Below are 24638 nucleotides of genomic sequence, written 5' to 3'. Positions count from 1 at the left end.
TGACTAGTGCATAAATTAATTCAATGCAAAGTTATACATGACAGTTATATGAGATTCCATGCCGTCTTGGGGAGGGAGGGGAGAAAATCTGGAACTCAAAACTATGTAGAACCGTGTGTGGTAAACTAAAAATAAATAAAGAAATTAATTTAAAAAAAATAAAATAAAATAAAAAATTTTCTCCCCCTCCCTCCCCAAGACAACATGCAATCTGATATGGGCTCTACACATACATTCGTATTAAACATTTTCACTTTAGTCATATTGCACAGAAGAATTATAATGAATGGGAGAAACCATGAGAAAAACAAAACATAACAAAAGAGGAAAGAGTCTGCTTCACTCTGCATTCTGACTCCATAGTTCTTTCTCTGGATGTAGATGGCGTTTTCCATCATGAGTCCTGTGGAAATGTTTTAAGTTCTTGCATTTCTGAGAAGCAGTAAGTCTATCAAAATCAGTCCTCCAACACTGTGGATATCACTGTGTACAATGTTCTCCTGGTTCTCCTCACTTCGTTCAGCATCAGTTCATATAAGTCTTTCCAGGTTTTTCTCGTCTGCCTGCTCATGATTTCTTATAGCACAATACTATTCCATTACATTCATATGCCGCAACTTGTTCAGCCATTCCCCAATTGATGGGCATGCCCTTGATTTCCAGTTCTTGGCCACCACAGAGAGCTGCTATAAATATTTTTGTACATGCGGGTCCTTTTCCCTTTTTTTATGATCTCTTTAGGATACAGCCCTAGAAGCGATATTGCTGGGTCAAAGGGTATGCACATTTTTGTAGTCATTTGGGCATAGTTCCAAATTGCTCTCCAGAATGGTTGGATCAGCTCACAATTTCGCCAACAATGAATTAGTGTTCCAACTTTCCCACATCTTCTCCAACATTTATCATTTTCCTGTTTTGTCATATTAGCCAGTGTGATAGGTATGATGTACCTCAGAGTTGTTTTGATTTGCATCTCTCTAATCAATAGTGATTTAGAGCATTTTTTCATAAGACTATAGATAGCTTTAATTTCTTCTTCTGAAAACTGCCTGTTCATATCCTTTGACTATTTATCGATTGGGGAATGGTTTGTATTCTTGTAAATTTGACTCAGTTTGGATATGAAACTCTTAAAATGCACTAATTAACTGAAGAGTGTTATCAAAGCTAAATCTCATCAATTTACAGTTTTACTGAAGTAGCCCTTCCAAAATGTTGAAAGCTGAAGCCTTGCCTTGTGCTGAGCTTCTTAAGGTTAAATCATTTGAGATATCTCTTCTAGACACCATTGATGGTTGTAGCTACTATATTCACTTAGGGGTTGTTATGTATTGCCATGCACACAAATGCCATGGTATTTTTAAAATTAAATTCTCACAACAAATGTAAATCCTGTGTAAAATTGCCCTGGGGGACTTGGAAAATGAATAGAAATGTCATTGTTGTGTGAATAAATGTGGCATACATAGAAAAGACTTGCCAAGTTCTGTTGTACATTTTTAGCTGCCATTAAGGAGGTAACATGATGGCTGAGTTGAACATGGATACAAGATGGCCTTCTAAGCAAAGTTCTCATATGCTGATTTCTTGCCCTCTCATCTCTGGAGTGCTTGAATGGGTGATGGTTTGAAGGAAAGGAAAGCATCGTGCACACATGTATCATCTTTGTCATGTCTTTGTGCTTACAGGGCTTAGACTTGTCTGTTAATAACTACAATTTAGCAAATGTTTAGTAGAGACCTAGTGTGTGTCAGGCCCTGGAGATGAAATGAGATAGACCTTGCCCTAAAAGACCTGAGGGTCTAAATGGTAAAACAACATGTCCATGAAAAATTAAAATACACAATATATACAAGGTGATTTCCTAAAAGAAAGCACTAGTATCTTTGGGACTTGAAATAAACTTCCTATAGGCAATAGCACATGAGATGAACTTTGAAAGAATTTGGGGGTCCTCAAGTGGAAGGGAAGAGGAAGTGTATTCTAGGCATTGGGACTAGCCAGGGTGAAGGCACAAAGGTGGATGATGAATTATTTGATCGTGTGCAGCCAAAAGACCTGTTTAATTATAACATGGAGAATATGGAGAAAGGCTTGAAAAAGTGGCTGGAGCCAAAGGATTTAGGACTTTAAAAGCCAAACAGGACGTTATCCTTTATCCTAGAGACACTGATGCCTGAGAGCTTCTAGAGCAGCAGAGTCAGAATTGTGCATTGGGATTATCAATTTGTCAGTTGTGTGGAGGCCAGTGGATATGGGGAGGAGGGGGCGGAAAGGAGAGCCTTAGCAGGTGATTAGATAGGAGAGGTGAAGATGAAGAAAGTCAAGTCTTGGTACAGAGTTACAGACTTGGCTGACTGGGAAGATGGCGGTACCTTCAACAAAAGCAGGACAGTTAAGAAGAGGGGCAGTTCTGTTGGAGAAGACAGTGAGTTCTAGTTTGGTCGTGGTGAGTTTGAGATGCCTACAGAACCTCTGTTGGAGGTGTCCGATAGGCAGTCAGTGATACAAGACTGGGTTTAGTAAGTCACTGAAATTTTTATTGAACTGAGGGACTAGATTTCATATAACTCTGTGACCCTTTTTATATCACAGCTTGAAAACCTTCAATGGCCCCCATGGCTTAGCTACCATCCATGGTGCCCCATTGCTTATGAAATAGTGTCCATTTTCTATAACTAGACAATTTGGGGCCTCCACTCTCAGGCCAGCTCACCCCCACTTTGAACTTTATCTTCCAAAGTTTCTTCCAGCAGCAGCCAGACTATTCTACTCATTGTTTCTCAAACGGGGCAGAGTGTTGCCCGCACCATTTTTTTCCCATCTGGAAGTCCTTTCTTCCCACCTTCCTCCACATACCTGAATCCTTCCCCTGTGTTCAGTGCCCATCTGAAGTCCCACTCAATAAAGAATATCTTACATCTGTTTCCCTTCTTGTCTAATAGAGTTTTACTTTGCACGTGGTAGGTGCCAAAAAATGCAGATTGATTGAATAGGTATTACTAGTGTCAATATGCCTATAATTAGACTTTACAAATTGTGTCCTTTAGAACGTGTTGGAGCTTTTAGAAGCAGAAAAAGAACGTAATAACAAGTTGGTGTCTCAGTTGGAAGAGGACAAAGAAAATAATTCCAAGTGAGTATGGCTCAGTACTTTTTCTTCAGAATTATAGAATATTTTCAACTTAATGCCTTTATTAAATTTTTATTTCTGATATTACATTGCAAACAATAACTTTTAAAAAAAGTTTTCAAAATAAATATTAGGTCTTTTTTGTTAAACATTTAAAGTTTGAATAAACTTAATTTGGCAAATATTTACCATTTAGTCGTTGTTGTCTTTTGTTAAAAAGAAATTTAAAATTAAATTAAAAACCATAACTAGAATAAATAATTAGCTCTCAAGTACTCTGAGCTTCTCTAAAGTAATCAAAATTGAATTTTAGGAAATTGAAAACAATTGTTATTAAAATGTCTGTTCTATAACCCCCCATCTTTATATCGTGATCATAGTGGGGATGTAACTTAAAATTAGCTCTTTAAGTCTTGATTACTTAGATTCATAGAATATTTGTTTGAAGTAAGTCACCTATGAAATATATTTCTTCTCTTTCAGGAAGTTCTTAGAAGTTCTCGATTCAGTACAACAGGAGAAACAGAAAGAGATTGCTAAGTGTGAGCAGCAGGTAGCTGGCATATTATTACATCAGTATTGGAGATTTTGTGGTTCTTAATAGGTTTATTGGGAGGATGTTTTAGAAGATTGGAAATAAGGTTTCTAGTCATTCTATTTTATTAAATTAGCTTCAGAGATACTATATAAAATGTAGCTGTGGTCTCTTAAATGGATTCCCTTTTGTACATATTTGTCTGATTACAGCAGGATCTCTGAACCAATACTCACTGTTTTATTTTCATTAATTTCGTAAATAGATCTGGGTTCTAGAAAACATGTACTTTTAAAATAGAATACGAATATGATGCTCTCTATCTATGAGGAAAATTTAAATTCATAAAAGAACCTACATTTTCTCCCTAACTCCCAGACAGCAAAAATAGAGAAGCTGGAACAGACCTTGTCCACAGCTGAGAAGACCATCATCTCTTTAGAGAAGACAAAGGCTGCTGACCAGGTAAGAAGGGTAAAGCTTTTCTTACTCTGTGAAAAGTGAAGGTGAAGTTGTGTCCTTCATGGCAGTCATGCTGATGAAATGCAAACCTGGGCCCTGTTTCCTCTTTTTCTAAAGTTTGACAAGTACTGAAACACTGTTAGTCATATTTAGTAAAAGAGGGACATGGGGTGGCCTTAGAAGGGGATGGAAGGAATCCTTGTGTCTTTTCTGTAGTGATTCTATCGAGTAACATAGTGGTTTACTTGTTGTCTTCACCGTTAGACTGTGAGCTTCTCAAGGAGAGGTGCTATCTTTTGCCTCTTTGTATCTCCAAGTGCTTAGCACAGCACCTAGTGCGTAGTAAGCACTTAATACATGTTTATTGACTGACTGGTAGTTCGTATGCTGTTAATAATGATGACATGATCCTTTTCCTAGCTTATGAAGTGTTGAATGGCTTAGTAGCTAAGAAACCAAAAAAGCATAGACCAAAGACCTGATTATTTCATTAGTTATGGCGGTGTGTACCTCCTTCCCTAGTAACCTTTATTTTTTTTAATTTTCAGCTTCTTGTTTTTATATGCTAAGAAACCATACAGCTAAGCTTATTAAGAATTCTCTTTTGGAGAGGAGTGGTCTTTAGAGCATATTTGATCTTAATGAGTAAAGTATGATGGCCTTGTTACAATTACCAGTGGTCGTTTTCACAGCGTTTGGTGATATGTTCTAGAGCGATATGGTTGCTGGAAATCTTGATTATTGAGGAAACTATGTAGTTATGGTAGTGGCCTCCAAGCTGGTCTGTTTTTCTCAAGGGTCTCCCTACTCCAGCCCATTTCTCATACTGCTGCTAAAGTGATTTTCCTTAAGTGTAGAACTGAAAAATGTCGCACCCTTACTCTGTAAATTCCAGTGTCTCCCTGTTGCCCCTCAGATCAAATAGAAACATTTCTGTTTAGTTTTGAAAGCTTTTCACAACCTTTCCCTTATGTTTCTAGCCTTACTGTTAATTACTTCTCCTCCTTCACTGTGCATTCCAGCCCCTTTAGCCTTCTCTGCTTCTGGAATACAGCACTCTCTTTCCATGCTTACTTGAAATAGATCACCTCAAAGAATCCGTCTTTTCCTTTAAGACAAAGCCAAGGATGACTTTACCATTGAACCCTTTTCTCAGCCCTCAACTGCCCCCAGCCACCTCATATTTCTATTTTGTACTTATTTAACTATTCTGGATGTGTGTGTGTGTGTGTGTGTGTGTGTGTGTGTGTGTGTGTACATGTCGATCCTACTAAAACATACACTGCTTGGGAATAAGAATTATTTTATTTATTGTATTGATATCCCCTGTGCCTGAAAAATAATAGGCACTTCATAAAATGGGTGTTGATTAATTAGTTGATTAAAGTTTATATGAAAGACCAAAGAAAATACTAGATATTCTGTGTCCTTGAAACTGCCACCCTCGATGTCATATTTTCAGGCCTGAGAGTAGTCACTTTCCCAACCAGCACCTGTAGGTCATGTGGCTTTACTCCTTGAAGACAGTTTCACTGTTGTGAGATCCTGGGGAAACTGTTGTCTTCACATCCGAGTATCAGAACCTTGAATTGTACTAATAATCAAGTTGTCAGTGAGAGAGGTAGACAAATGGACTGATTTTGGTGGTTGGGTAGGCTCTTCTAGCCTGTACAGACTCACATCTAAGGAGCTTCTATGAAACGTCACAGATCCCTTGGTACGCAGAGGGGTACAATAGTTTGGATCATAAGTGAGGTACAGATTAGAACTGTCTCCTTTTAAATGAAAATGGACAGGCAGTTCAGAACTAGGACTTCCTAGTCATTATCATTAACAAATAATGGTGAACTCAAAAATGATATTTTTCTATCCTTTTTAGGAAGCTGTGACTGATCTCATGGGTCAGATCCAGGACCTGAAAGCATCTGTTAGTCAGAAAAATGGGAGTATAGATATGTTAACAAGAGAACTAGAGGACATTACAGTAAGTTCTGTTAGTAATGAGATGTTATCATTGTGTGAGATTGGATTTTTTTACTACAATTCTGTGCATAGAAAATTACCACTTAGTATTTTCCTTTATTTCCCTTATATTTCTTAGATGGATTTGTAATGCCATTCATTTATCTAGATGCAGCACCTTCTCATCCTCTGCATTCCTTGCGTGTGTCTTAACCAGAACTTTTTATTCGTGGTTAATGGTTTAAACTTCACAAAGATCTGCAATTAAGATTAGATTACCATACTATGTGTCTCTAAGTAAGCTAGGAGAAAACTATAGCCATAGGCAGTATATGGTAAAATTGAGAAACTGCCCATAGTCCTTATGGGGAGGGGCGGGGTATATAAATGATATATAAGATAAAAGATAACAGTATGCAGGTATTAGCATTTAAGTACAGTAAAAGCCCTCCTTTGTAATCTGATGTCAGGAAAAGTTTATACCTGCATTGGCCTCATGTTTCCCCCTCTGTCGACTCTTCAGGGGTCTCTTTGTACCTGTGGTGATTTATGTCCCGTTGCCCACTTGGCTTCAATACAGAATGTCCCATTCTCTCACTACCTGTAAAATTTTCTCTGTTTTCCAGATATATGGTAACCTAGTGTAGTCATCAGGCTGGGGTTTTATTACATACTAAAATAATATTTTGATTTTCATGGTGTTCAGATAAATGGCTCTTTTGATCATAACATGTTCTTCTTTAGTGCAAATATAACTCTACCTTGACTGAAAAAGAAGACTGTAAAGCAGATTTAAAGAAACACGAAGAGCAGATTATGGAACTGAAACAAGCCCTTAATTCAAGAAAATTGTCTGATGATATTGAGGTAAATTTTGGTATGTTGTATGTGCTTTTTAATAAGATTACCTGCAAACATATGCCAATATTTATCAGCTACTGTTACTAAACTTGAGCAATAGATGGTGGTTAAAGCTAGATAACTTCTTTCCAGAAATGTTTAACATTGATTGCATGGGAATTGCGTATCTTGAGAAGCGAAATGTCCTGGTGAGCAGAGATCTGGCCTCAGAGTCAGGAACACCCGAACTCTTCTTGCACATTTTAGTTATGTGGCTCTAGACTGAGTCTGAAGGATAAATAAAAAAAGATTCTCAAAGAGGACTTTTAAGTTCTCAAGTTTTCATGACTGGATAGATAGTTATGTTATTGACAGAAATGGGGAAATGAGAAGAATCGATGGATTAGAAGAGAGAAATAAGTTTAGCTTTTGTTGTTGGACTTTCTTTTGATAAGTTATCTGAGTGAATATATGCCATAGGCAGCAGAAAATATGAATTGGAAGTTAGAACAAGCATTGGGCTGGAGATGTCTGGGGAAATGTTTGATGAAGGTGATGGATAGAGAAAGCCAAAACTCTTTAGGGGAGAAGAGTCTAGGAAGAGCTAGAAATGACAGAGCCAAGATAGTCACAGGCCCAGGAGGAAATAGTTTCATGGAGGGAATGATCAAAGCTTTAAGATTTGCAGGGTGCTTTCTATAATTTAATCCCATAACAACTCTGAGTGTGATGCTATTATTATCCCCCTTTTACAAATGATGAAACTAAGGCTGTGAGAGGATGTGCCTCCCTCAGGGTTGCATGTCAAGTGAGTGTCTGAGGCCAACTGTAAACCAGTTTTTCCTGCCTCCAGCACTCTATGCCCTATCACTTAAGACTTAGATTTGACTAGAAAGAAGCTGTAATTAATATTAGATAAATTTCAGTGTCATGGTGGGGTCAGAAACTGGAGGGCAAGTAGTTTTAAGTAGATGATAATGAAAGAGAACATGTTTAAATCACTTAAGGAATTTGGCCAAGAACTCAGGACTGTTGGTCAGACTTAGAGGAAGACAGATGCTAGATGAATACAAGGAAAATGGAGACTGGAGACTAATGCTTGGAGAGTTGGAAGAGGTGGCACCTGGGGCAAATAAGGGTTAGTGGTTTTGGAGAGAGGGGATATTTTGGTTTGTGGAGCAGGATTGACAAAGAAAAGGGAAAAGGACCTATGTGGTCAAAAATATTGGTAGCTGCTCTTTTTGTGGCGGCAAAGAATTAGAAATTGAGGAGAGGCCCACCAATTGGGGAGTGGCCAAAGAAGTTGTGGTATATGATTGTGTGCTCTAAGAAATGACAAAGGGAGTGGTTTCAGAAAAACCTGGAAGGACTCATGATCTGATGCAAAGTGAAGTGAGCAGAGCCAAGAGAACATCGTGCATGTTAACAGCAATAGTGTAACGATGATCAGTTGTGGAAGACTTAGGCAGTGGTCCAAGACAGTTCCAGAGGATCCCTGATGAATAATGCTGTCAGTCTCCAGAGAGAGAAGTGATGAACTCTGAGAGTGGATTGAAGCATACTTTTTTCTGTCTCTTGCTTTTTCTTGTTTATTTGGGGGGAGGGGTTGTATTTTGTTTGGTTTTGCAACATGGCTAATATGGAAATTTTTTATAAACTGATTTTTCGTAGGAATTTTTTTTAAAAAGCAACATTTTCCCCTTAGACCTTCTGGAATCCAAGCTAGCTTCTGAATTGCCTTTGAAGAGGTTTCTGGTACTGACATGGTTTAAGGGTGCTAGGACCCTGAGAATGCCTAGGAAAAGTTCTGTGGAACGAATTCACACACTCAAGCCTTCTTTCAGTCAAGTGGCAAAAGTCTTATTGCAATGCCAGTAGTAGTGGGCGAAGTTCCTTTGGGAAACCTGCAACTTAATGGGAGTGAATCTAAAGCTTATATAGAAAAGGGGAAGGGAAAGGCATGTTAAGGATGTTAATAAGGTAATGCAAGGGCATTACTGAGCAGGCATCAGTGATGTGGATGGGAAAATACAGGAAGTCTTCAGAGATAACTTTGTTGATACCAGACATTAAGGGAGAAGAGATGGTTTTTTGTTTGGCTGCCAGAGGCATGGGCCTTGGGGATCTGATGCCAGGAAGAGTACTTGGGCCAGCCAGGTACAAAAATCCTTGGGCCAGGCACCATTGTGTCTCTTCTGTTAAGAGAATGTGTTCTGCAACTAGGGAAAATTTTCTCACGGGGTGCTGGGTGTAGGGGAGGGGTCACTTAGACATAGGGCTTTTGGGGATCAGGTCCCACCACCCCATCACCTTGAGGTCATCTTCAGTTTCTTATCTCTGGCATGGCTGCTCACTGCATTCTATTCTGTCATATCCTTTTTCTTCTGATTTTTTATTTCTGGGATTTTTGTTTTTCTTTTAAAATTCAACATGAAAGAGATAGCCTGATGAAAAGAGTACTGCATTCAGTCAGGGTAGCTGAGCTCTAGCTCTGATCATGCTTCTCGTGACCTTGAACAAGTAATTTCTCTTCAGACTCCAGTTTCTCCATGAGTAAAATGAGAGTCTGGGGCTGGATGACACCCTAATTCTAAGCTCTACATCGGAGGACTCTCTAGAAATGAGTCACTCAGTGGGAGCTCTTCGAAGCAGGGACCTTGTCTTCTTTGTAACCTTAGCACTGTGCCATGCACATAGGAAACATTTACTAAATGCTTGTTGACTATCTGAAATGCCTTAAGCAAAAGAAAATAAAAACATTCTTTGATTTTAGTTAGGGGAAAGAGAGAGAACTGTACTGGATTTTAAGCAAGCGCTCCTTCTATACTACCTCAAGCCTAATTTGGAAACTTAGTTCTTTTGACCCTGGGTTCCAGAGCAGATTACAGTTTCAGGAGGCAATTTGGCCTTGGTAGGTGGGTTCCTACTCCTCACAGGAGAAAAGCCCCCACATTAAGTGCTGTCCAGTTCTTTTGGAGTTTAAAGTTCCTGTCATAAGGGCAGCTAGGTGGTGCAGTGAGTAGAGCACTGGCCCTGGAGTCAGGAGGACCTGAGTTCAAATCCAGCCTCAGACACTTGACACACTTACTAACTGTGTGACCTTGGGCAAGTCACTTAACCCCAATTGCCCTGCCTTCCCCCCTCAATTAAAAAAAAAATTCCTGTCATGGCCCTTAATCAGATTTTTTTTTTAATCAAGAGCTTTAAAAAGTGAGGAAGCACAGATAGATCTGGTGGTGTCTGTTGGGCTGCCCCAGGTGTTCATGGCCCTGCCATTACTTCTCCAACCATTAACCTACAAGAATTAGGTGTTCCTTCTCTTCTCCATTAGCTATGGTTTGGTTTTATGACTGTGATTTTTAAACCTTTTTGAAAGTTGATATTAATTTTTTTTAACTGAATGCTGCGTGATTATATTAACCAATCTTGTCTGTGAAAAAGAGATGAGAAAACGTGCCCTCTCCTCCTTTGCAGAGATATAGGACTACGGATATGGGACATTTTATATACTGCCAGACTTGATCGATGTATTGTTTAGTTTTTCCTCTTTATTTTTTATTCTCTGTTACACGGGGTAGCACTCTGACAAGGGAAGTGGGAAGGGATGTATTAAGAAATAAAATGGCTTAAAAATGAAAGACATCACTGAAAAATTAAAGAAAAATTTAAGGTGAATTTAATTTTAACTTTTTGAATTGAATACATAAAGTAATGATTACTGACTCCTTGTGGTGTTGGCACAAATAACATTGCATTTTTCCTTTGGGGTTGGGGGTGTTGTATTCTAACAGAGAGACATGTTGTGTGAAGATCTAGCTCATGCCACAGACCAGCTAAACAAATTAACAGAAGCCTCTAAAAAGCACTCTGTGTTGCTTCAGTCTGCCCAGGAAGAGCTTGCAAAGAAAGAAGCTTTCATTCAGGAACTTCAGGAACAGGTATACTTAAATGAGGCTATCTCTGCAAGAATTTTAAGTGAAATAGTAATTTAAATTTGGCTAATCCACATAAGCTTCAGGGGCATCCTAGCCTTTTAGATAATTTGCAGGAAATTATTAAATGAAATTGGAGAATTTTGAATCTTTGGGAACATGGATATCTTCTAATATAAAGGCAACTTTGTTCTTGCTAATAATAGGCTATTAGAAATGTGTCAAATACCTTAACAACGCGTAGATAAAAGGTTATTCGTTTACTGGATGGTAACAAGGTTAAGAAAAAAACCGTAATTTCAACTCACTGCAATTGGAATAAGCCATGTGGTAGGAACAGCAACTTTAGTGGGACCTTGGACTTTTGAGGAAGAATGTGGGGTATTTGTCATTTTGTTCTATTTCAAATTGTGAAATGTTCAAACCAGTAGAATTTTCACATCCTCTGAAAAGCTTGCATTTTCTTTGTGGGTATGAAACCTGTATTCTTTTCAAAGTTAATATTTTATTTTGTTTTCATAGCTAAGCCAAAAAGATAAAGAATTGGAACAGAGGAAGAATGCATATAGTTTGAAAATGAGACACCTAGAATGCGTAATGGATTCTGCTTCTGTATTTCCACAGGTACTTTTAGAATACCAGTTCTGTTTCCAAATAGTGATAACAGCTTCAGAGATGACAAAAGTGTGCATTTGAAAATTATAGTTAGAAAGATCTTTTTTTAATTGTTTACACACAATTAAGAGACAGCCCAGGAGAGTACTGGATTCAGAGGCAACCTCCGTCTGAAGTCCTGCTTCCTGACAGTCAGTAGCTATGTGCTGTTGGGATAGGCACTTAACCTCGCTCATCCTCAGTTTCTTCATCTCTAAAATGGGAATGGTAACACCTACAGAATTTGCCTTGCAGGGCTGATATGAGGCTAAAATGAAATAGTGTTTATAAAATGTTTTGCAAACTTTGAAACAACATATATCATTAGTAATGAAAGTATTCTTTCTGTGTGCATTTTGGCTGATAGAACAAACTGTTTAGATTTTTAAGTGGAAGACAATAACCAATAAGATATTTTCAGGTATGTGGAGCTAATGCAGTTAAAATTAAATTTTTGTTAAAATCACTAAAATTAAGAATTAAAAATTACTATATCTTGCAGAGTCCTAAAACTCCACCTAGTTTTCAAGCAAATCTGGCAAAGCTCCTAGAAACACAAGAACAAGAAATAGAAGACAGAAGAGCCTCCACAATCTCCTTGCAGCATCTTGTAACAAAATTGAATGAAGAAAGAGATGTCAAAAACATTGAAATCCTTAGAATGAAGGTACTTGTGCTTTCCTTTTAAACAGTACATGGGCCATCCTTGGAGGGCAGAAGAACAACTTGCCTTTCCACCGTACTTCATATTTATATCCCTATTAGGGAGGTAGTTTGAGGATCACCCCAAGAAGGTGATGGTGCTCTTCTATTCTGTACTATAGACATATAGTATATACTGCTCTTCTATACCATACTACTACGGAAACAAAGAAGGAAGACAAGGACTCACAAAGGGCCATGTGACTGGGAAATATGGAGGTCTTCAGTGACCCTGGAAAGCAGGTTCCATAGAACAGTGAAGGCAAAAGCCAGATTACAGTAAGTTCGGTGGGTAGTGAATTAGGAAGGAGTTTGGATACTAGCTTCCGGGGGTAACTGGGTCAGGAGAAAAGGTTTGTTTTTAGAATATTGGAGAACTGAGCATCCTTGTAGGCAACGGACGAGGAGAGAATAAAGATTTGGTTGGGGCCCAGTTGTGTTGTTTGAATAAGATGTCAAAGGGAGGCAATGAGAAAAAGAATTCCAGCTTTGGCAAGGAGGAGGCCTACTCATTCCCTGGAGTCGGAGGGAGAGGCAAAAATGGGAACGAACAGGCCTAAGATTTTTTAAGATAGCAAGGGGGGTAGTTAGGGGAGCTTGTGCTAGACAGTTCTTTTGATAAAATAGGCAGGATCATCTAGTAAGAGAGATGGTTTAGAATAAAAATTTTTGAGGATTATTGAGCAGTGATAAATGCCAAGATTACATATGTTTGCTGGCTGTATACATGGGTCTCTGGCTTCCTCTAGCAGTCCAGCAGCATTCTGCTTGTCAAAATTAAAAGTGAAAAAGGTTATTGGGCTATCAATAATTAGTCATAAGAAATGAAAATACATTGAGAGTAATAATTCCTCATGGTATTAATGGTCTGCACTATAAAATATGTCATATTGGATGCCCATTAAGAATTGAGGATGTGGCGAGGATGATAGTTTTGAGAAAACAGAATACCACGACACTTTTTGTTATTTTTTCAGTTCCATAAACTTAAGTGCTACCTGTGAGCAAGACACTGTGCTAACTCTTGGGAATAAAAAATGAGACACAACAGAAGCCCTGCCCTTAAGGAGCTTAAGATCTAGGCCAGACTTGCGCAAGATTCGGCCCATGCACACTTGCAGCCCTCCAAAGGATTTTGGGCAGCCTGTGAAAAATGTAGAGGCCATATGTTGTGCAGATCTGATCTAGGCAGATGAGTGAGAACAATTAAAGGTGAGCATGCTTTGGGTCACAATGAAGGTATTTTTTACACAGTGAATTGTCTGCAAGAGGCAGCAGAGCATATGCATAAAGGGCAGCCTTGGAGTCATGATGACAAGTCCACCCTTGACAGTTCCTGGACCCAGAAGCCAGGGTAGTCACATAGCCTCTTAGTACTCTCAGCAGTTCTTTAGAATTATAAATTGCAAAGCAGTTGTCAGTATGCCTTGCTCAAGAGAGTTTTCTTATTGTGAGTTCCCTGTGCCAGTGAAACAAGTAAAGTCTAAAGAAAAAAAGGAAGGTAATTCTTTATGCACTTATTCAATGTTACTTTGTTCTCACATTGCTTCATGGGTATTACTCCCAACTATTTAGAACAGGGAATGTGGCTAATGGTTATTTTATGTTTTCCCACAATGTCCAAAATTACATATTTGGCTCTCAGGAAAGGATTATTGCTAGCTTATCAGATGTTTCTATAAACAGAAGTAAAAGCCTATGCTGAAAGACATGGTTCTTTTTATTATTATTTATTTTTAACATTTTTTTCTTCTTAAATTTTATTGTTCCAAACTCTCCCTCCCACACTCTCCCATCCACTGAGAAGGCAGCAATATATCAGTTATACATTTGAAATCATGCAAAACATATTTCCAAAAACAAGAAAAATTTTAAAAGTGGGAAGAGTATATTTCAGTTTGCATTCAGAGTTCATCAGTTCTGTCTTTGAAGGTAGAAGGCATTTTTTTCTCATATGAGTCCGTTGGAATTGTCTTAGATCACTGTACTCCTCAGAGTAGCCAAGTCTTTCACATTTGATCATCATTACAACATTGCTGTTTTTGAGCACAATGATCTCCTGGTTCTTCCCACTTAACTCTGCCTCAGTTTATATGGGTCTTGTCATATTTTTCTGTAACCACCGCCCTCTTCATTTCTTACAGGACTGTAGTCTCCATCACAATCATATGCTACAACTTGTTCAGTCATTCCCCAATTAATGAGTATGCTCTCAATTTCCAACTTTTTGCCAGCACACAAAGAGCTGCTATAAATATTTTTGTACATATAGGGCCTTTTCCTTTTTCTTTGATCTATTTGGGATACAGACCTAGTAGTGGTATTGCTGTGTCAAAAGGTATGGATTTATAGCCTTTTGGGCATAGTTCCAAATTTTTCTTCAGAATGGTTGGATCAGTTCGGTACTCTACCACCAGTTCATTGGTGTACCTATTTTCCCTCATCCCCTCCAGCATTTGTCATTTCTAATAGGTGTGAGGTGTTACCTCAGAGTTTTTAAATTTGCTTTTAATCAATAGTGATTTAGAGCATTTTTTCATATGACTATAGATAGTTTTTATTTCTTCTTCTGAAAACTGCCTGTTTGTATCCTTTGATCATTTATCAATTGGGGAATGGCTCTTATTTTTATAAATTTAACTCAATTCTATACTCAATATATATTTGAGAAATGAGGTCTTTATCAGAGAAACTTGCTATAAAAAATTTTTAGTATTATTTCATTGTCTACGGTACCTTTTAGCAAAATGTAGTTTCCCTGATTATCTCTTTTAATTAAGTCCATTTTTGCTTTTGCTTTGTCTGAGATTATGATTGCTACCCCTGCCTTTTTTTTTTTTTTACTTCAGTGGAAGCATGTTAGCTTCTGCTCCGGCTCTTTATTTTAATAGTGTGTGTATTTTTGTGTTTCAAGGGTGTCTCTTGTAAACATCATACTGCTGGATTCTGGTTTCTGGTCCACTACGCTATCAGTTTCTGATACATTATGCCATCCATGTCTGTTTTATGGTTGAGCTTGTCCCATTCGCATTCACAGTTACAATTACTACGTATTTCCCTCTATCCCATTAGTCCTTATTTCTTCTTTCTTTCTGTTTATCCCGTGCCCCCTGAAAAGTGTATTTTGCTTCTAACCACTGCCTTCCCTACTCTAACCTCACTTTTATCATCCTCCATTCCTTTCTCTCTTCCTCTCCTATTTTCCTGTTGAGCAAGTGACATTTCTGTACACAGTCCTCTGTCTGTGTGCATGTGTATACACGCGCACACACGTGCCACCCATTCTCCTTTCCATTGTATGCCTCTTTTATATGAGATCTTCCCCATTCTGTGTCTCCTTCCTCCTTCTCCTAGTACATCCCTTTCCCGCCCCTTCATTTTTATTGGCAGTCATTCCAACATAATCTACCCACCCCCATACCCTCTACGTAAACACCCTTTAACTGCCCTAATAATGATAAAGTTCTTAGGAGTTACATGTATTATCTTCCCAAGTAGGAATGTAAACAGTTTAATTTTATTGACTCCTTTATGATTATTCTTTCATGTTTACTTTTTTATGCTTCTGTTCAGTCTTTTATTTGAATGTCAGATTTTCTCTTCAGCTCTGGTCTTTTCACCAGGAATTCTTAGAAGTCCTCTATTTCATTAAACATCCTGAAGGATTATATTTAGTTTTACTGGTAGGTTATTCTTGTTTCTAATCCTAGCTCCTTTACCTCCCATAATATCATATTCCAGGCCCTCTGCTTCTTTAACATGGAAGCTGCGCAATCCAATGTGATCCTGACTGTGGCTCTACAACACTTGAATTGTTCCTTTCAGACTGTATGAAGTATTTTCCCTTTGACCTGGGAGCTCTGGAATTTGGCTGTAATATTCCTGGGAATTTTTATTTTGGGATCTCTTTCAGGAAGTGATTGGTGGATTCCATCAATTTCTATTTTACCCTCTAGGATATTACAGCAGTTTTCTTTGATAATTTTTCAAAATATGATGTCTGGGCTCTTTATTCACAGCTTTTCAGTAGTCTGATAATTCTTAAATTATCTCTCCTTGATCTGTTTTCCAGGTCACTTGTTTTTTCAACGAGATATTTTGTTTTCTTCTATTTTTTTCATTCTTTCGACTTTGTTTTATTGTTTCTTGATGTCTCGTGGAGTGGTTAGTTTCCACTTAGGCAATTCTGATTTTTGAGGAATTATTAGCTTCAGTGAGTTTTTGTACCTCCTTTTCAATTTGACCTATTCTGCTTTTTAAGGAGTTTTTTCCTTTGGTGAATTTTTGTACCTTATTTACCATTGGGTCAGTTCTGTTTTTTAAGGTGTTATTTTCTTCAGTATTTTTATGCCTCTTTTATCAAGCTGTTAATATTCTTAAGTTTCTTGCATTACTTTCATTTCTTTCCCTGCATTGCTCAGCCTTTCCTTTAACTCTTCCAGGAATTCTTGTTGGAGTCAGGTCCAATTAGCAATTTTCTTTGAGGTCTTTTGTAGCCTTTTTCATACTGGTATATTCTTCTGAGTTTCTATCTTGGTCGTCTCTGCCACCATAGTAGTTTTTTATGATCAAATTCTTTCTAAATTATTTGCTCATTTTCCAGCCTATTTCCTGCCTTTGAACTTTATGCTAAAGTCAGACTCTGCTTCTTGTTGTTGGGGGATTGGAGGCATTGTCCCAAGCTTCAGGCTTTTTCATGCTGCTGTTTTCAGAGCTTGTTCAGTCTGCAAGTCTGAAGTATGCAAGTTTTTGGTGTCTCCAAGGTGGTGTGATCCTGGGAAGAGGTATGGTCACTGCTCTCCTATGCTGTGCTCTGGTCTTTACCAAGGAATGGCCCCTGGTCTCTCATAGCTGCACACGCTAGTGCTTCTCTTGGCCTTGAAATTGTAATGAGAATCCCTGCTCCCTTGTAATTGACCGCGAGTCCTGCTCTCTGCCCTGGAACTGCAACCTAGAACTGCATATGGGTAATAGTTGCCAATCAATCCCAGCAAAGGATCCCCTTTAATCTCATTCTGACCAGTCCTACAACCCTCTACTGTCTCTGGGCTGAGAGCTCCTGAAGCTGCTGCTGCTGTGGCTATGTGTGTAGGCTCTGGACAGACCTCCACCCAGGTGTGAACAGACTTCTCTTGCCTACCTCTTAAGCTTTTTAAGGCAGTGAAATTATTTCACCCCAACTTCTTATTGGCTTTGCCACTCCAAAATTTGGTTTGAGCCATTTTTTTAAAGATATTTGAAGGGCAATGTTAGAATAGTTCACCTGGGTGGCTGCACCTAATTTGCCACGTTGGCTCCACCTGAAAGGCTTGTTTTATATGTCTTTAGGAGCAGTTATGTGAATTAGAAAACACACGCCTAGAACTTCAACAATTAACGGAGACCAATCAAAGCCTGCAGAGCCAACTTGATGATGTTAAGAAGCAAAAGAAAAACAGGTAAGAAAAAGCATACAAAACCCTCCAGTCTACTTGCTTGTTACTTGTGATTTTTTCCATAGGAAATTTAATTCTCTTGCCTGTGAGCAGTAGTTAATAAGGTTTAGCAGTTTCCAAAATTGTTTTAGTAAGTACTTTCTTGGTGGTACATGGAAATTATTGAAACATGTTTACTGCTAATATGAATTTTAAATTTAGTTGTTGTTAATGAGAGACAGTATGATGTACTAATGAGAAGAACCAGCTTTGGAGTCAGGAACACATGAGTTCTAGTTCTTTTTCTTTGTATATATGTTGTATGACCATAGACCAGAGGTGGAGAACCTGGAGCCCTGAGGCCACATGTGGAGCCCTTTGACTGAATCCAAACTTCACAGAACAAATCCACTTAATAAAAGGCTTTGTTCTGCAAAACTCGGAAACAATCAAAGGCTGTACTAGAGGACCTAGAAGACCACATGTGGCCTCAAGGAGGCAGGTTCCTCACCTCTGCCATAGACCAATCACTTAACCCCTCAATATACTGGACAACTTGGTAAGAATACAAGTTACAGATGAGTTGCTTATCTGCCTTTGTGAGGGAATTTGAGTACCAGAGAACCCTTACACCAACTGAATCATGGGTTAAGACCTCCTCCACCACCACCACCACCACCACCCTACAACCCATAAAATTGTCACCATCCTAATAATTGACTAATAACCAGTTTTGATTTGGGGAAGTATATAAAATTATACTTTATAAATTTTTTTGGTATTTTTTGTCATTTCTTTACATAGCAATCAAGAATATCTAGATATTCATCAACTGAAAAAAGAACAAGAAAAGGAAATTGCTGAAGAAAGACTCGCTAAGGTATGTACCTGGTCTTTTTAAGACAAGGGAAAGAATCCAAAATCCGCCTTCTTATTTAGGTAAACATTTTTGTTACTTTCACTTGGTGCTAGAAAGTCATTCTTCCTGTATATTAACTACCAATAGCTAACTCTTAAAAATCTTTACTGAACTCCACTTTGATTCCACCCACACCTGTTCTCTAAAATTAACTGCAGAAATATGAAATAATAGCAGAGAGAAGTAGAAATTACTTCTTGTGGAAAAAACATGGTAGATCATAACAGCATGTTACATAGTGCCATCCTAACAGCATGATGTAGAATAAAAGCCAACCTTGTCATAAATAGCAATAATATAGATATAGAAAATTACTTCAATAATAGACAGTAGGATCCAGAATGAAGCAGGGCGTTATCCTGCTGTAGTCTGCTCTGTTGTTACCTCACTGGGAATGTTATGTCCAGTTATGGAAGCCACATTTCAGATGGGACAAATATGAAGTAGAGGGTATCCAGAGGAAGACAGCTAAGATATAGATTTGAAGCCATGCTATTCAAGGAGCAGCTGAGGGAGCTGGAGATACTCAGCCTGGAGAAAAGAAGCACAAGAAGGGACAGGTGGAGCATGATAGCAGTCTTCAAAGATTTGAACAATGTCATGTAAAGGATCTGATTCTTGGTCCTAGAGGGCACAGTGTAGAAGAGCAGAAATTACACAGGCAGGCCTATCTCAACATACTTAGAGATGCCCCCAGAAGAAATGGACTGCCTCATGGGCAGTGAAGTGATGGCCCCTGAGGGCCTGCAGACAGAGACTGGGTGGATGGCTCTGTCGGGAAGGTCATCGTTGGCATGACTCACGATTTGTCCAACAGGTGGACTGGCAGACTTGAAATCCTTTCCCCTTCCTTGTCTATAATTTTATGGTTATGAGTAAAGTATCTTCTTTTTAGATATGATGTAGCAGTCATTTCAGACCATTTAAAATTGAGTATTGATAAACTTTGTCTTGGTTATAAAGAAGCCACTAGGATTCACAGTGATCACAGCAATGAAAGAGGGTTGTTGGACATGTTGCGTGAGATTCTTTTTCAGTTGTGGGTTGGACTAGATAGCCACAGAGGGCCCTTCCCTGAGTTCCAAGTTTTTGAAGTAAAGATTTAATATTTCTTTTGGAATCATTCAAAAATCAAATATTTATTAAGCATTTAATATATGCAAAGTCCTGTGCTAAGCACAGAGAAAAGTAAAAGTAAAAACAGCCCCTTCTTCAGGAGCTCCTGTTCTCATGGAGGAGATGAGGCAAACAGGGCATGATCAGGAAGAGAAGACAGGAGCAAATGATCATTCAGTTACCTGCTATTTCTTATCTTCCTACAGGTAAACAGCACTGTTCATTTTAGCACACCCTCAGGAAATGATAGCATGTAACAGAGCAAAGACATGCTTTCATTTTCACTGTTGGGGACAAAGGAGACTGTTAAGTTTTTCTATCTTTTTAAAAAATTTATTTTAAACAAGTCTTTAGAAACCAAAGTAATGTGTTTCCATTTTGATCTTATACAGAATAAAGCAATTGAAGAAATGCTGAAAATAAAAACAGAGTAAGTTAAATATTATTTCATGATTTTAAAATTTAATTCTTCTAAATCTTTGCTTATTTTCATTCTCCAGTCATAAAGGAGGAAACATTTATTAGATTAATAAGGTATGAACTTTGGCCCTACTGCAACTTTTTATGTAATAAAAATGTCAGATTTTATAACATAATATAACTTCCTAAGTGACTAAAGAGGGATTTTACATACATATTTATATTACACATATATTTTATGTAATATTCTTGCACAGTAATACCAGAGAGGTATATAGTAGTGTGTTTTTTCTATTTTTACTGGTCAGAAAGACTACAAATTCAATGTCCAGTTAGTCAAAAACAGGAAGATTGTTGATCAGTGTTAGAGTTTTAAAAGCTTGGGGAAGTATTGTACCTTCATTCTAGTCACTTCGTGTTTGTATTCAGAAAAATTAAAGTCAAACTATCGCTAAGTTGACTTATCAACCTTGGTATGAAAGTGATTTTTTTGATTCTAAAGAAACACTTGTGGTCAGCTCTCAAATGCCCTCCTGTAGCTAGGGCGTCTTAACCTCCTTTTCGCTCCCTCCCCCGCACCTGTTCCTGAGCCTTCAAATTGCAAGGTTACTATTAGAATGGTTTCCTGCCGACCAGGGGTGTTGAACGTGCAACCCACACCAGAACCTGATTAAAATGTAATTGGGGAATATTTAATCAAGTAAAAGAATACATTAGAACATGGTTAATGTTTATATGTGTTTTTCTAATTCAATATACAGCCCAAAGGAATCCTTAAGTATGATCTGGTGACTCCCATTTCTGGTTGAGTGTGACACTTCTTCTCTAGAGCCCTTGGCGCATGCGTGCTTGCGTGTGTGTGTGAATTGTCATTATCTTCAATCATTTTCACAGAATTTCAGTTTTTCTTTATCCTGGCCAACACTCAGTACTAAAACTTCTCTGGCTGCTATGAATAAAATAAATTTGAGGAGGAAGGAAGCCTGTACTTTTTTAGCAGGTGGCTCTAGAAATGTGCTTTTGTTGACTAGAACTCACTTGTACCTGGCATTAAGTAATTTACTTCTCTGGGCTTTCATTTCCTGCTTGCACTCCGCTCCCTTCCCGTCAACCTTCCAGGCTATCTTGTGTTGGAGATTTGTTTCACTCTGTCATTTTGTGAGTTCTGTAGCTCTAAAATTTGTTTAGAGTCATTTTTAGAGTTATTTGGAAGGAGTTAGAGAAGAGCTCAAGCAAATCCCTGCTTTTACTCTTCCATCTTGGCTCCACCCCAGTAGTGACTCTGGGCCTTCATTTCCTAACCTGTAAGATGAAGCAAAGTGACAGAATGAAAAATCCTATACATTGCATGAGAAAGTCCAGCTTTGTGTTTTATATAGCTTGCAGAATTACTGTGAGCAGCAGAGCCTAAAAGAACCATAGACCAGTTTTCTCTTGCCCCAGGACCCATTTTGAATGTTGTCTGCTCCTAGAAATTGTTATTTTTTATATTCAAGGGACTGACAGTGTTGTGCCACTTGTAACAGTGGGGATGGTGGGATTTTGCTTTTCCTTTGTATTGTTTCTGACTAGACTGAAACCACATGAATTTCTGTTGCCAAATAGAAATCCTCTTGTATCCAGCAAGGGGGAAACCCAAAGATCAGGTAAACAAGTTAATGTGGCCACTAAACAGGTCAAGAGTCATTTTTGCTATTAAAAAAGTGCCTGCACTAGCAAAGCCATATCTTGTTATAGATGGATGAATAAGCATTTATGAGGTGCTTACTGTGCACATGGAGGTGATATTGGATTATTGGAGGATATTCCAATAGAATGCTGTCAGCTCTCGCTGGCTCTACCAAACTGGAAAAGCTCAGTTAGGTCTAGGCCTGCTAATTAACTCTGATTAAGGACCAGTCCAGCTAAGTGTGTTGAGGTCATCACCAGAGCTTTGAATAATCATAATGATGTTGTCTCAGCCATAACAATTCATGATATATTAAGTTATGTATAGGGGAGTTACCAATGTAATCACAGATGCCTGAAGTAAGCAAGGATCTTCCCCATACTTTCCTTTTGATTGGCTCAATATAGAGGCGCCCTTCCAGGTTTAGAGCTTTGAGGGGAACCTCACATATGTGAAGACCATTTAATATTTTTAACATCGCACCTACCCATAAAATTACATTTGTCTTTCTAGATTAAAAGAAGTCAAAGATGTCCTTACAGGCAAAGAAATTGACTGGCTTAAAATGATGGAGGAAGTAGAACGGACAAGAGCTCTGGAATTGAAAGCTTTCCAGGAGAAGGAGCAGTTGAGATCCAAGCTGGAAGAACTCTATGAAGAAAAAGACAAAATTTTACAGGTTTGGGTTGGTTTGGTGTTCAGTATTGTCTAGCCCACTTATATTTGTAGAACTCATCCGTACAAAAGTCTCTGTTTATTATGTTCATTTTTCCATGGCTGGAAATTGCTGCAGCCCTCATGATAAATAAATAAAGCCTTATGATTAAAGAAAAGGACCTTAGCCACATTTTGTGCTCCAGGTATATGTGCTCTTCTGTCTTCTCCCGGTGAAATGCTCTTCACAGTACTCTGGAAGTATAAATAACAAGCCACAAACCACTTTTCATTTTTGCCCCTTTCGTTACAGGAGACTAACATGCTAAGGAAGCAGGTGGAGTTTCTTGCAGAAGAAAATGGAAAATTAGTAGGGCACACAAATCCAAACCAGAAGATTCAGTACCTGGTGAAACTGAAGAAAGACAATGCCAGACTCACTGAAGTATGTTTAATGTGGAGATCATTAATACACTGATTTTCATAAGTGTTTAAAATTGATCAGAATTCTGTTATTGAACTGACATAGACTAAAAAATCCCACTCACTTCAAGGCATTTAAAAATATGTAAGTCTTATTAGGTTCTTGCTTTACTGTACAATAAATATGCCTCCTGTCTAATTTATTTAGGTATCATAACCATCAGGCATTTAACTTTAATTGTACTAACAAATAGTTTGAAAAACTGCAACTTTTGGTAATTCTGATTTAATATTTTAAATTTAATAATGCCAAAAACATGTAATTCTTTGAAAATTAAAGCTTAATTTTTTATTCTCTTCTTTTCAGGAAGCTGAAAAATTACGTGTTGAAAATGTCTTCTTAAAAGAAAGCAGAAAATATGACATTTGTTGAGATTCTCATCAAATCCCCTAAAAGTCTTCATGGTTTTGGTGTGTGTTTCCTTTGTCACAAAAAATGAAGTGGCAGCTCAAAGTCTAATGGGGCATTTTTGTCTCCCTGTAATTAACAGTCTTCTGATGCCATTCCAATTCCTACATCTCAAGGTTCCTGGAAAAGACCTCCCAGCTGCAAATGCTGGAGACGGTTTGTTGGTTTGTTTGGTTTGGTTTGGTTCTGTTTTGAAAATAAAACACAGCCTGGAACTGTGGTTTACATGACGACTCTGGTGCTACCATTGCTTTTTGTTTTCACTTGAGGCTCCTGGTGTACAGGTTACAGGAGTCACTCTCAATGTGCCTCAGTGTTATTGAGCTATATTTCTTGCCATTCTTCTCTGCTCTTTTCTATATTTTTCCTATGAATGTTCAAAAGCAGCTTTTCTTATTACTTATTTTAGCATCAATTGGTGTCATTGGGCCAAACATTTGATGAGATTTTTTTAATACTGTATGGTCTGTTGAGCAGAAAATACTTGTTCTAGCACTATGTACTAGCAAAGTATATCTGGTAGAACATAAATAAAATTTTGGAAATGCTTTATACTTTTCTGTTATCTGGGAATAAAATAATTTTGAAGATGGTACATGACAACAGCTTAGAGAATGGGCAAAAAAGTGCTATTGTCCCCCAAAACCCAGACTTCAGCTTCTCACATATGAATGAGCAACCACTTGATTGATACTCTTGTTTAATGTGGAGATAAATTTCCTGAGACAGAATAACTTTTATTTCTTCCCTTTGGGGTACCTTAACCTGTCATCTTTTCTTTTCAGCGGAAAACATCTTTGACTTTTTGGCTTGTTCCAATGATAGGTCTCTCTCTTACTGAGGCTTATTATATAAAGACAGGTGTGCAGTGTGCACATGTGTTGTTTTCCTCAAACATTCCTGTAGTTCTGTGATTCATATGGTTAACTATGAAACATAATCAGAGACCTGGAGTGTTGGATATGTTCATCTTGCCACCTCTTATCTGGAGATAGAGCCTTAAAGAGGCATGGTGAACTCCAGGTTGGGCCTTACGGGGCTCCGTCTTGCCTGGAGCAGACCTTAGAGATTTGCCAGTTTGTCTCCCCTAGTGTAGCAGTGTCAGTCTGCCAATATGTGTACATCACAAAGCCAGACGTGACTGTTCCGTAGATTCACTTCCTCAGGATTCACCCCATTTATCCTCCAGCTTTGGTGAATGAAAGCCCACAAATCAGGCCTCGTACCTCTTGCCAGATCCATCAGGGAAGGACAACACAGACCTTAGACTTAACTATGGCCCAGAACACCTTTAGCACCTGAAGAAAAGAATAATGATGCTATGTTTTTTTAAA

At 38.2% G+C, this 24638-nt stretch overlaps 1 protein-coding gene across 1 annotated transcript in view; it reads left to right on the top strand.

The window, feature by feature from the left end:
- Positions 1 to 24638, top strand: part of KIF15 (kinesin family member 15) — a 60258-nt gene extending 35620 nt beyond the window's left edge. The window contains exons 19-32 of the mRNA XM_036759456.1: positions 3051 to 3136; positions 3617 to 3686; positions 4047 to 4133; positions 6010 to 6114; positions 6837 to 6959; positions 10724 to 10870; positions 11387 to 11488; positions 12021 to 12185; positions 17549 to 17658; positions 18439 to 18514; positions 20062 to 20099; positions 22272 to 22437; positions 22726 to 22857; positions 23203 to 24638. Of these exons, the coding sequence (XP_036615351.1) occupies positions 3051 to 3136; positions 3617 to 3686; positions 4047 to 4133; positions 6010 to 6114; positions 6837 to 6959; positions 10724 to 10870; positions 11387 to 11488; positions 12021 to 12185; positions 17549 to 17658; positions 18439 to 18514; positions 20062 to 20099; positions 22272 to 22437; positions 22726 to 22857; positions 23203 to 23268 (1473 nt within the window). The 3' untranslated portion in view covers positions 23269 to 24638. The remainder of the gene's footprint in view (positions 1 to 3050; positions 3137 to 3616; positions 3687 to 4046; positions 4134 to 6009; positions 6115 to 6836; positions 6960 to 10723; positions 10871 to 11386; positions 11489 to 12020; positions 12186 to 17548; positions 17659 to 18438; positions 18515 to 20061; positions 20100 to 22271; positions 22438 to 22725; positions 22858 to 23202) is intronic.

The sequence above is a fragment of the Trichosurus vulpecula genome, chromosome 5 (assembly GCF_011100635.1).
Source record: "Trichosurus vulpecula isolate mTriVul1 chromosome 5, mTriVul1.pri, whole genome shotgun sequence".
Classification (NCBI taxonomy): domain Eukaryota; kingdom Metazoa; phylum Chordata; class Mammalia; order Diprotodontia; family Phalangeridae; genus Trichosurus; species Trichosurus vulpecula.
The sequence above is the reverse complement of the archived record's forward strand: the minus strand, read 5'-3'. Positions and strand labels throughout refer to the sequence as shown.